Source organism: Gossypium raimondii, chromosome 10 (genome assembly GCF_025698545.1).
Source record: "Gossypium raimondii isolate GPD5lz chromosome 10, ASM2569854v1, whole genome shotgun sequence".
Lineage (NCBI taxonomy): Eukaryota > Viridiplantae > Streptophyta > Magnoliopsida > Malvales > Malvaceae > Gossypium > Gossypium raimondii.
The window spans coordinates 1,860,504-1,873,223 of record NC_068574.1 but is presented as its reverse complement, the minus strand read 5'-3'; the positions used below and the strand labels follow the sequence as shown (position 1 = coordinate 1,873,223).

Below are 12,720 nucleotides of genomic sequence, written 5' to 3'. Positions count from 1 at the left end.
CTCTCAACATCTACATCAATTGAAAGCTCTCATTCCCCTTCTCTTGTACAATTCAATTTTTCCCTATAAAACAACTTTGACCATCACAAATTTGCAAACTAAAATCTAAATAAATTTTTTCTTCAATCTTTGACACTAATCATCAAATTGACTTGGACCTAAGGTATGTTTTTCTACACGTCGATGGGTACTGATCTAACGTACCAATCATCGAATTATCACTTGAAAATCACAAGTCAGACTTAAGAAAAAAAACTTAACAATTCAATGATTTAAATGAAAAACTTGAATAGTTCAGTGACTTAAATAAAAATTATCGAATAATTTAATAATAATTTTATAACTTGGGTCAACAATACCCTAAAAAATATCTATAGATCATCTTTCAACTTACAAATTATGAAAACATGGTCTCACAGGCAACAATTTCTTTTGGTTGAACCACATATGACAAATACGTAGAAGCAGCTTTTCTTTAGTCAAAAAGAAGACATAATAATTAAAATTCCTAATTATTTTTTATATAAAATTCGTAAGAAACTAACTAGACACAGACGATGTGGGATCCAAAAATACCCTTTATCGTGTGACCTACCGACAGGCGCAACATCCCCCCACGCACACACACAGCAACCAACTAACGAAATAATTATTTGGTTAATATAATTTTTAATCCTGAACTTAGCAAATTCTTTTGTCGTATTTGTATTTTAGGGTTAAATTACAATTTGGGGCTTGAACTTGGAAACTATTCCCACATTAGGGGATAGACTTTTTTCTTATCTAAGTTAGGCCCTAAATTCGGTAAATGTTTTCACATTGAGGCCTAAACCAGGCAATTATTTTCATATTAGGGCTTGGACTTTTTTTGTTCAAGTTAGTCCCTGTACTTGGCAGTTATTCACATATTGAGGCTTGAACTTGACAATTGTTCCTACATTGGGGCATGAACTTTAGGGCTTTTAAGGACTAACCTGAAAAAAAAATTCAAGCCCTAATGAGGGAACAATTGCCAAGTTTATGGCCTAACTTGGATTAAAAAAAATTCAAACTCCAGTGTGGGAACAATTGCCAAATTCAGTGTCTAACTTAAACAAGAAAAAATTCAAACCCTAATGTGAGAAAAGTCACCAAGATCAAGCCTCAAAGGTGATTTATCTGTATTTTTCTATCTACTTTGATACAATTTGAAAACTAAACCCATTTTCATCATTAAATTTGGATTTTATCAATATTTATTGATTTGATAGTACGAGATTATATCATGTCATTCCTTAGAAAAAATTAAAAGAATTACTTTTATAATTTTCAAATGTCATCTAACTTTTATTTCTTTCAAAAGTTCAAAACTAAAATAGACTTAATTTTACAGTTAAATACCAATAAACCAAAAAAAAAAGAGAAAAATACAGATACCAAAATAAACCTAATCTTGAAATTAGAAGCCAAAAAACCACATTATTCATACTCGTTTTTAAATTATTTGAGAATAATAAGCTCATTTTTTATATGGCTTAATGAACATTTTAGCCCTTAAAGTATAGCATTTTCTCACTTTGGTCCTTAAAGTGTTTTTTTGGCCAACTTCAATCCCTAACGCTATCAAATGTTCCAAATCCAATCCTTAACATTATCAAATGTTTTTGGTTTAATCCCTTGGGCGTTTAAAAAACGGTTGAATACAAAAAAACCCAACTTGAATATCCAATCAATCATAAATTTGCCACATGGCATACACTGACTTCATCATTTAGAAAAAACCTACAAATAAAAAATAAAAAATTTATAAATATTATAAATATATATAATTGTTTAAAAATTAAAATAATGTTGGAATTTTTTAAAATTGTAAAAAGTTTAAAATTTTAAAATTAAAATTATTAGAAATCATAAAAGATTGTAAAAAATAGTAAAAATTGTTGTATTTTTTCATAAAATATACCTTTGCTAATCACATTTAAAATATTAAAATTTGATAAAATTGTATATTGTAACACAATCAATTTTATAAAAAATTTAAAATTGTATTAATAAAATTGAATATATATTTATATTAAATTTTTAATATTTTAAAATATATCAATTTTAGTACTTTACCAAGGTTACTAACGGCATATTTATTTGACTCAGCTTCCCATTCAATGTCTAAAGTATACTTCATTCATTATCGCACACATACTCTTTTTATTTTGTACCAAAATTTTTAGAATGGTCAAACACTGACAACAATTTTTAATATATTGGTCTAGAGACAAATAATTTATCTTGAGATAGTAACAAATATTTGGAATAATTAAAATATTATTTAATTTAAATAAAATTATTTTTATTATTTAAATAATTTTAAATTTTATCTAAATTTATCACTTAAAATATCTACCAATTATAAATTCAATTGATTGAATTATAAAATAATTATCATATGTGGTATTCTTTGAATAGACAATGATCTCATTTTCAAGTTCGTGATTCATAAAGTTCTAAAAATATTAAAATTTCTAATATTATTTTTATAATTCTCTAGTAATTAGTAAATTTTAGTAATTTTTATATTATTGTTGTAATTTTGTAATTTTTTCATTTTTAAAGATTTTTGTGATGACATCATTATCACATCATCGTATGACATGTGGCAATATATGATTAATTAAATCATTAAATAATTCAGCAATTAATTTTTAACATTCAAATGATTAAACTAACAAAATTAGAGACTGAAATGAAAAAAATTCAAGCACTAAAACGTGCATTAAAATTTTTATATTCATAGTACGGTATTGATTCTAAAGGATTAATTTGGTATTTTAAATAATGGAAAATCAAAGTCAGATAACATTGAGGTCCAATCATTTATATGAATAATGAGCATTATTTTCCACGATTTTTGGCTGCATTTTAATGTATCGATTGAGAAAAAAATTAAGCCCTATTATTAGTCAATGAAAGAATAATATTTCAGTTAAATTAATCATATATGAAATAGTTTGTTAATTAGTTATATAGTTCGATTTTTAAAAAATTTTGAAAAGAGAGAATAAAAACGCGTTTAGCTAGGCAAATTTTCTATTGACATATTAGGGAATGTGCGCCCAGTTATAAGTGTTTTTTCAAAATTCCAAAGAAAATGTATCTGGCTGGGCACAGACATGTCAGCAGAAAGTTGGATGTGCTTTCTTGTCAACTGTGCAGAAAACGCACCAACTGGACGCACTTTCATACTCTCTCTCCAAAACAACTTATTTTTCTAAACTTTCAAAAAATCAAACAAATTATTTCTACGTACGTAACTAATTTAACCTTATATTTTTCTCACATGAAAAAGATTTACTTCAAACTTTTGTTAGATTATTATTTATAAATTATAAATTATAAATTATAAATCAATCATTATCCAATATACAATAATATTTTCCACGATTTTGGCTGGCATGTGATGTATCAGTTTGAGTCCTATTATTAGTCAAGGAAATAATAATATATATCACATGAGAAGATTCACTTCAAACATTTATAATTATTTATAAATGATGCCAATACTACTGATTTAAGGTTTATACATATTATATTTTGGTATAATGATACGTTCACATTAAGCGATCATTTGCATAATAATCTACGTGTCATTCATATTAATATTATATTATTTGTTTTATATATTATATTGACGAATATTTTAAAAATCATAAAAATATTAAAATTAGAAATTTAAAAGAAGCTTAAAAGTCAAAAAGTTACCATGAAATACGTGTGAATTCTATATTTAAAAATTCAATATTTTAGTTAGTATTTTATTTAAAAATAGTAATTTTACTCTTTTTAAAAGGTTGAAGGCTAAATTTAACTAAAAATCAAATTGACAAGAGATGTAAATATTAAGAGTTAAATTTATCTTTATGCCTCGTATTTTTTTGAGAAAAGGTTTATACAATTATATATATTTAAAAAAGTATACGATTATAAAAACGATGTTTGCCCTAATATAGGAACAATTGTCAAGTTCAAGGGTTAACCTAGACAAAAAATGGTTTAGGCTCTAATGTGAGAACAAACGCCAAGTTGAAGGACTAAATTGGGGCAAAAAAAAATTCAAGCTCTAATATGAAAGTAGTTGACAAGTTCAGACCTCAAATAATGATTTAACCCATTACTTTTCAAATCCGACAAACAAAGAGATTAAATTCCTAAAAGTAAAAAATAGACAAGGGACTGAGTGCATATTTAAACCAAAAATAAACTATTCTATTACAGCAATTTTTTATTTTTATTTTTCCCTATTGGCTAATTATAGCAATAATAGAAGCTGCTTTGGGAGTTGGAGAGACCTCTCTTCTTGCTTGCATGGTTGCTTTCAAAGTCCAAAACCACACAAACACTTCTACAATAATTTTGTTCTTTTTTAAATCCCATTATTTTGCAATTTCCTCCATTAAAGCTCCTGTTCTTCTTCTTCCTCTAGCTTCCATTGAAATGCCTTCTTTTTCTTAATCTTTTTCATGTACAAATGAAACTATTACCACCACCATCAATGTCTGTAACAAATCCACTTTAATTTCTTACAACCACCCCCCCCCAAAAAAAAAAAAAACCAATGTTTCAAATGTCTAAACTTTACCATAATTTCCATCATACCAAAAATTCAGTCTTTAGCTTTGTGCTTTTATTACCACTTTTCCTTCTTCTTCTTTTAGCTTGTAATGGCTTCTCTGTTTTCTACATTAACCTCTCTGTTCCCGCCAAAACTTCACAGGAGCCCGCCAATTTGTTACCGGAGATCCTTCCCGGTGACAAACCGGTGAAAAAGTTATCATCTTCCTCAGTTATGTATGCAGTGAAAGAAGAGAACCCATCTTTAAACTTAAAAACCCATTTATCTCTTTTACAAAAACCCAACATTTCAATGGTTTCAAAGCCAGAAAAACAACCTCATCGTTTTAGTCCTCAAACATTGAAGGCTTTGCAATTAAGGACAACAAAAAGAACAAAGGGTTTCACTTTCTCCACCAAATTAAGGGCTTTTTTCCAAAATTCAAACTGTAAGCTTCGTTTTTTCATGACATGGATTTCATCATTACACTCATTGAGTCATAGAGAATTACTTGTCATTGAAAGTGTGTTCAAATCAAACCCCAAAGCTTGTCTTGTCATTGTATCCACTTCATTAGATTCCCCAAAAGGAAATGCTGTTTTAAAACCATTTTTAAACATGGGGTTTAATTTAATCACTGTAAGTCCTGATTTTGATTCTATATTCAAGCACACATATGCAGAAACATGGTTTAATCGATTAAAGACAGGCAATATCAATCCAGGTGAGGTTTCTTTAGGACAAAACCTGTCTAATCTACTCCGATTGGTCTTGTTATACAAATACGGCGGCGTTTATATCGACACAGATGTTATTGTTTTAAAAAGTTTCAACAATTTGAGCAATGTCATCGGTGCACAGTCCATGAACATTGAGACCAAAACATGGAGTAGATTAAACAACGCTGTGTTGGTTTTTGATAAACATCATCCATTGTTGTACAAATTCATACAAGAATTTGCACTTACTTTTGATGGTAATAAATGGGGTCACAATGGTCCTTATTTAGTTTCAAGGGTAGTTGGTAGAGTTACCAATAGGCCTGGATTTAACTTCACCGTGTTGCCACCGCCGGCTTTTTATCCGGTCGATTGGAGTCGGATCCGAAGCTTATTCCGAGAGCCTAATAATGGGATTCAATCGGATTGGTTACGTCGTAAACTCGAGCAAATCCGAAGACAAAGCTATGCTGTTCATCTTTGGAACAGGCAAAGCAAGGATGTTAGAGTTGAAGAAGGTAGCATTGTTCATCATATTATATCAGATTGTTGTATTTTTTGCAATATTTCAACATCAAGTTTGTAAGTATAGATTTTTATATAATAAGGTTCAATTTGTCTCATTATATATTTTCAGTTTGGGTTTTTTTTTTAATCCTTTTTTTTTTTTTGCTACCTGTGATTTCAACTTATGAGAATGAAAGGAAGAATAATATGCTGTTTTTTTATTTTTTTATTTTGAAAGTAAAAAAGAAAGTATGTTGTTAAATCATGCTTTTACTATACATGTTTTCATGCTTTATGACATAAAGATAGCAATAATTGAGATTTGGGTTTATTTGATTTTATCCAATTACTGGTTGAAGAAAAAGGTTAATTTACTATTGGTAACTGAGTTTAATTTTAGTGTTCAATTTGATACTTAGATTTTTTTCCTCACTTACGCATGGTTTCAAAGTTTAATTTGGTTCTTAAGTGTTCTTTTATCCCAATTAAGTATGTATGGTTTTTTATTAGAGCACATGTGTCAAATATTCATTGAGTCATATGACACCATTTGGTTTGAATGTTGGGTTGAACATTACGTACAAAGAGTCAGGTTGTATTTTGCCTTTATTAGAAAATAGCAAATTGGTCATTTTAGTTAAAAATTTTATCTATTTTTATTGTTTAAAACCGATGTGGTTGATGGAATAACCAAACACTAAAATGTGGCATGCCATATATACCTCATGCTGATGTATGAAGATCAATTTTTAACGGTAAAAATCAATGAAATTTTTAACAAAAGAACCGATATACTTTTTAATCTAATGTATATGGACTGATTTATCTATTTTTTAAATAAAAAAAAGCAAAATCAAAAAAGTAGTAGATAATGTAGGATGTAATTGCTTGAATAAGACATGAAAGTAATCTCTCAGCCTCCAATTAATGTAAGACACCTACTCTTGGGCTTGGTTTACATCATGGTACCATGCGTGTGTTCTTTTATATGTAATTTATCTCTTTGCCTTACCATATTCTCTTAGATTTATATGCCAATTGCAACCATTATCCTGATCCAGTTTGGGACCATTAAACATGTAATTGCCACAAATTATCTTTCAAACCAGGCTGCTTCCCCCTTCAATTTTCTTGAAAATTTTGTATTTGATTTTCTGTGTTCGAAATATATGAACATGAGTATAAAATATTATCTTTTGTAATTCTTCAGATATATGGAATGAAATAGAAAAACATACCCATATCGACATCACACTGAGTAGCAACTCGGTATCATCTACCATGGCAGTGAGCTTTACCATTTCATACTAAAAAAGACTAAATTGATACCTAAACCATACTTAATGCTCAGATTAGGTCATTTTCTAAGGTTAAATAATAAAAAATAACTTTTAATAAAAAAATCAAATATTAATTGAGTCCTTATAAAAAAATACACTCAATTAAACCGTCAATGATTTAAAAAAGACATCTTTTTGTATATTTCACCATTTGTCACCATGATAGAACAAAAGACAATATTGAGAAGTCAATGAGTACAGCAATATCACCCCCATTTTAATATGCATTTTGCATCTCTGAATGTGATGCAATGGCACATTCATTTATCCTTTAAGTCGTGCAATTTACATTGAATGATTCTCTTGTGAGGAGTTGCCATTATTCAATTTGATTTTAGTTCCAATTTATTGGGTTTGGGGAAGTTGGGCACATGCTAATGAACTCATTTATGATCTTTCTTATGTAAGGCCACTTGTTGATTAATGTACCCAAAGTTGACTAAAGATACGGTTTAATTGCTGCTGAATAATAATAATAATGATGATGATGTTGTAAGCAAAAACAAGAAGAAATCTAAGTTGATGAAACCCTTTCAACTTGAGTTCTTGACCAATGGCTTCTCCATGATTTTCCTTTTTTTTTAATTTGTTTATTCTTTAATATTATTTATAATAATATTTATATAATGTAGTTAATTATAAGTTACATATAATTAAGTAAACAATATTCATTAAATACATATGAGACAAACTAATTTCTAGAATATTATCTTACGTTATTAAACAATATCTACTGACATTAATTAAACCCACCCTGGTAAAAGGAAAAACTTTAGAAAGAATTTTTATTGAAAATAATCTTATTTTGAAATTTTAATTTGAAAATTTTGAAGTAAATAATTAGTTTTAGTGGTTGTTATTTATTAATATAGATAAAAATTAAAGATAAAATTAATTTTTACAAAAAAATCCTATAATTTATAGTACATTATTACGTTGTAATATAAAATGCTTGACTTGTATGTCAATCGACAACCTATTAATTTAGTAATCTCTCTAAAAGTTCATCTCTTATGAGTATAAACCACTTGTATAGTATCACCTGTTTATTATAATCCTCTAAAAATATTTAAAATATATGTAACTTTCAAAAGAAATACGTGTCATCACGTATGACACGTAATTACCTCTAACATATTATTTCAATAAAATTTACCTTATGTATACACCTGAAAATGAACCATTTTAGAGGACAACAAAACAAATACTTAATATGAGTTAATTTTACCTTCAAGGTCAAATAGATCATGTGATTTTTGTAACAAGACAACATGGTAAGGAAAAACATGTTGTATGTTCCTATGTCCACACTGTTATTATTGTTTTAATGAAAATATATCTTAAGAAATAAATTTAAGACATGGGGAATTGGTTCCTGACAAATGCATTTAAGAAAGTGAAACTGAAGCAGACTCTTTATAGTCGGCCGCCTCTTAAAAAGCTAAAGCATGTTCGCTTTCACTGCTTTTTCTAAAAAATATTTAGATTAATAATACAACTAAATTTAATAAAATAACTTTAAGCTGTTAAAAAATAATAAATGAAACAATTTAGTGTCCTAGTTTACGGCAGTTTGGATTTTTTTTTATAAAAAAAATTCAGTCAAAGTTTATCGGAAGTCCCTATATTACTATTTAAAATTCATTTTAGTCCCTTTATTAAAAACTACTTTAGATTAATATCCGTACATTAAAATTTATTCAAATCATGATATTGTTATAATTTTCTATTAAGTTACTGATAATTTAGCTGTTCGGTATTTCAAAAATACATGGATTTTTTTTGGGATGGTTGGTTTTCTATGGATCGAGTCGGGTCATGAGTATATTAATTAAGTATGATATATTTTGTTCAACTTATTAGTAACCTAATGAAATATTGTAAATGTATCAGGCTTTGAATAAAAATTTAACATGTAAGGATTAAGCTAGAGCAATTTTTGGTAAAGGGATTAAAATGAAATTTATATAGAAGTATAGGGACTCTTAGTAGACTCTGACCAAAAAATTCTATCAAAATGGATAATTATTAAATTTATATTGGGTTTCGAATAAGATTAATTGAGGCCCATAAAGTAGAAAATTGAAAAAGTCCATCTTTATCTCATCATCCAATTATAACCGGACTCACAGCCCAACTTCTCTCACGTGCAATCTTATACACACACGTGTGTATCTTTTTTTTTTTTACTAAATTTATTTCTAACAAGTCTGTTGTTTTGACTAGTTTAACTATTTTGCCATGTAATAAAATAATAGGGTGAGTGTTAGGGATATTGATAATGTCTTCTTTATTCTAAAAGCAACGTTAAAAAATTGGTACGTGTGTCTTTTGATTATCTGAAACCGAATTGAATGCTGTTTTTATTTAATATATAATTAATATTAATTTTATATGATATAAAAATAAATATTTTATATTTGAAATAGTAAAATAATTTTGAAAATTTTAAAATTTATATTTTTAAAATATTTATGAAAATATCTTAAAATTTTGTTAAATAATATTAAAAACTATAAAATAAAACTCATTTTACCAAAATAAATTTAAAAAATTAATATAAAAAATAAAAAATCAAACCAAATCAATTTTGAGCAAGAGAGTTGTTACCTGCGGAATCATAATTTCGTATCGTTAATGCTGCAGGCAAGATGATGAAGAAAAGCACATTGTAAAGTTTCTAATGTAGAGAAAATTACCAGATTAAGAACTATTATTCCGAGAATAAGAAGATACTTCTTTCTTCGGCATCAACAAATTTCAAGTCAATAATTGTAACACAACAATTGCAACGATAATGAAATTAAGACACACCCAAACAAATTAAAAATATTAGTTATCAGTAAGTGTTAGAAAAACTAAAGCTTTGCATTTGAAAAATGGAAGGAAACAAGCGCCATTGACGTCCTCTCGTTGTCATTCAGCGGCGACGCTTCCTTCCTCACAGGCGGGTATTGGTGCTTTGCAGAGGACCCTCGCTGGCGCCATCGTTGCCACCAACTGGTTTCCCAGACGATGGATAAAGACATGTTTTCGTTCAATTGGCTAGTGTGCTTAGTCACTTTCTAAACTGTGCGACAGACGTTATGGAAAGTATTGAAAAATGGCTATGCAAATCAACTTTACCTAACCAACCGACTAAAGATTTAGGTTACATTATTACTGATTTTTTACTTTAAAAAATAAAATCAAACTTATGCATCATCCCTGGCCTAATTGTTTCGATCCTTTGATGGTTTAAAAATTTGAGCGACTCTCAAATTGCACACACATTCATATTCTGATAAGCCTTTCATGGATGCAACTAATAATGCCATTTGTTAATTATATCAGACAAAATTTTATACCGATTATTCTCTTTTTAATCGCATACCAAATGCCATTTCATTCCAACACCAAAAGTTGATGTGTGCTTATTTAGCTTTTTAGGTACCATTTATCCATTCACTTTGATTATTATTATTTATATAAAATTAATGTTTGTTATATGTTTATCTCCTGAATTAATTAATGGTCTTTGGAGAGTTCGTCTTACGAGCTGAGACCAATAATGAAGACTAGATACCACTGATTAAGACTTTGAAATACCTGTCTCACAGATTAATAATAAGGTGAGTACATGTTGAGAGACCACATGACGTCTATATGCTACCCTTATTTAGTATCTTGATAAGGCAGCCTGTACATAGGAGAAAGGAAACCAATAATAGAAAGATATGTGTAATCTCGAAAAAGGATCGGCAATACCATTTATAAGGCCCAAATATGAGCCGAGATACTCACTATAGTCTCTCTCTCAATTGTTACTTTCTCTTTTTTCCTTTCTACTACAATACTTGATCACTTACGACTTTCCGTCTGCTTAGTGAGCTGTCTTCAAACACTCTCTTTCACTCTGTATCAACATAGTCAATTTTTTTTTATAAAAATTAAATAAATTATTAAAATTTTAACAACACTACAAGAAATAACAATAATTTAAAGTTTTTAGAGCCAACTTTCAAGCCAATATTTAGTGAAAAAAACCAACTTGGGGATCTTCACACATAAGGCCCATAGGTGCATAATCACATGTACATAGGCCCATAAGATCATCATCACAAGTATCATCTATCAGCTATCATGCCATGCAAGACTATCTTCATAACTCCCAAATTATAGGTTTTAAGAGACCCATTTTCTCCCCCCATCTAAATGTTAAGGGAAGATTATTATATGTATATACACTATACGATATGCATGACATTGTAGCATACCTTAATTAATTTACTATTACTTATTATAGCATGTAACATGAATACCTTTTGCTCTTTACAGCCTATCCAATCACTCTCCACCATCAACGGTCCAAATAATTCCACGTTTCACCCTCCCTACCCCACTTTCAAATTCATTGTTAAGCAAGAAATCCTCTCTCTTCTTCTATGCTTCTATATATTAATCATCATATCATTATTTGTTTATCAAAGTCTAAAACAAACTCACTATTTTATGTATATATATGTATGTGAGACATATAGCTTAGATTAAAGATATATAGTGTTATGGGATTGAGTTCTAAACAGGTTTCTAGCGATGGTGGTCATGGTTGGAGCCAATCTTTGTTGCAGGCTCAAACACTACCAAAAGCTTCAATAATGAAGAAGCGACGCACACAAAACCAGCACCAGTAGCCATTGAAGTGTCCTAGATGTGATTCTTTGAACACAAAGTTTTGTTATTACAATAACTACAACAAATCACAGCCTAGACATTTCTGCAAGGCTTGTAAGAGACATTGGACTAAAGGTGGCACTCTCCGGAATGTACCTGTCGGTGGTGGTCGTAAAAACCAGCGGCTGAAGCCTGGCATCAAAGCTGCCAGCACCGCCATTAAAACCAGCACTGCCTCTAGTGATAAACTGATAATAGCAATAGGCTGTTACTTGATTCCTTGATGGCAATCCAATGGCAGCAACAACATCCATTTCCACCATTGTTGGACCGTAATAACATGCTAATGGGTTCATCTTCATCCCTTTTGTTACCTCAAACTCAAGGCCTAGAATTCCCATTTTCAAGCTCAAGTTCTAGCTCCATTTCACCAAGTAACTATAACTACACTGGAGAAGCAAACAGTAGTCGTTCACAGACATGGCAAGTGCCTAGTGCAAGCATGGACATGGCAAATTACTGGAACCTGGATGATATTGATGAACTGGTCTCTACTGATCTCAACAACATACCATGGGTTGATTCTGAGATCAAACCATGAAAAGCAAATTTTAATTATATATTCAATGTTAATATGTAGGAGATCCCTTTTTCTCATTTACTTTTTTTTTTGGCCCCTTAGATTGATTATTGTTCACAAAGCTGTGATTTTTCAGATTCAGCTCTGGGTTTTAGGTGGACATTATTTTGTACTCTCTACATCTTTACATAATGCAAGAAAATGAATTTGCATGTTAGCTGTATGAATGGAAAAGTGGGAAATATGGTGGGATATGTTATTTTATAATTATTACTATTACGGTTGGAATAGAATCAGTCATCATAATTAATTACAAATTAATTAATTAGTTAGATT

General features: G+C 29.3%; 1 protein-coding gene and 1 non-coding gene across 2 annotated transcripts; both read left to right on the top strand.

Moving 5' to 3' along the window:
• Window positions 1-4,304: 4,304 nt before the first annotated feature.
• Window positions 4,305-5,927, top strand: LOC105778472 (uncharacterized). The gene has a single exon (XM_012602183.2). The coding sequence runs from the start codon at window positions 4,589-4,591 to the stop codon at window positions 5,888-5,890; it is 1,302 nt and encodes a 433-aa protein (XP_012457637.1). The 5' UTR covers window positions 4,305-4,588; the 3' UTR covers window positions 5,891-5,927.
• Window positions 5,928-11,639: 5,712 nt separating this feature from the next.
• On the top strand, window positions 11,640-12,545 carry LOC105774997 (dof zinc finger protein DOF1.7). The gene has a single exon (XR_008189598.1). It is a non-coding gene; the product is annotated as a dof zinc finger protein DOF1.7 (transcript).
• Window positions 12,546-12,720: the final 175 nt, after the last annotated feature.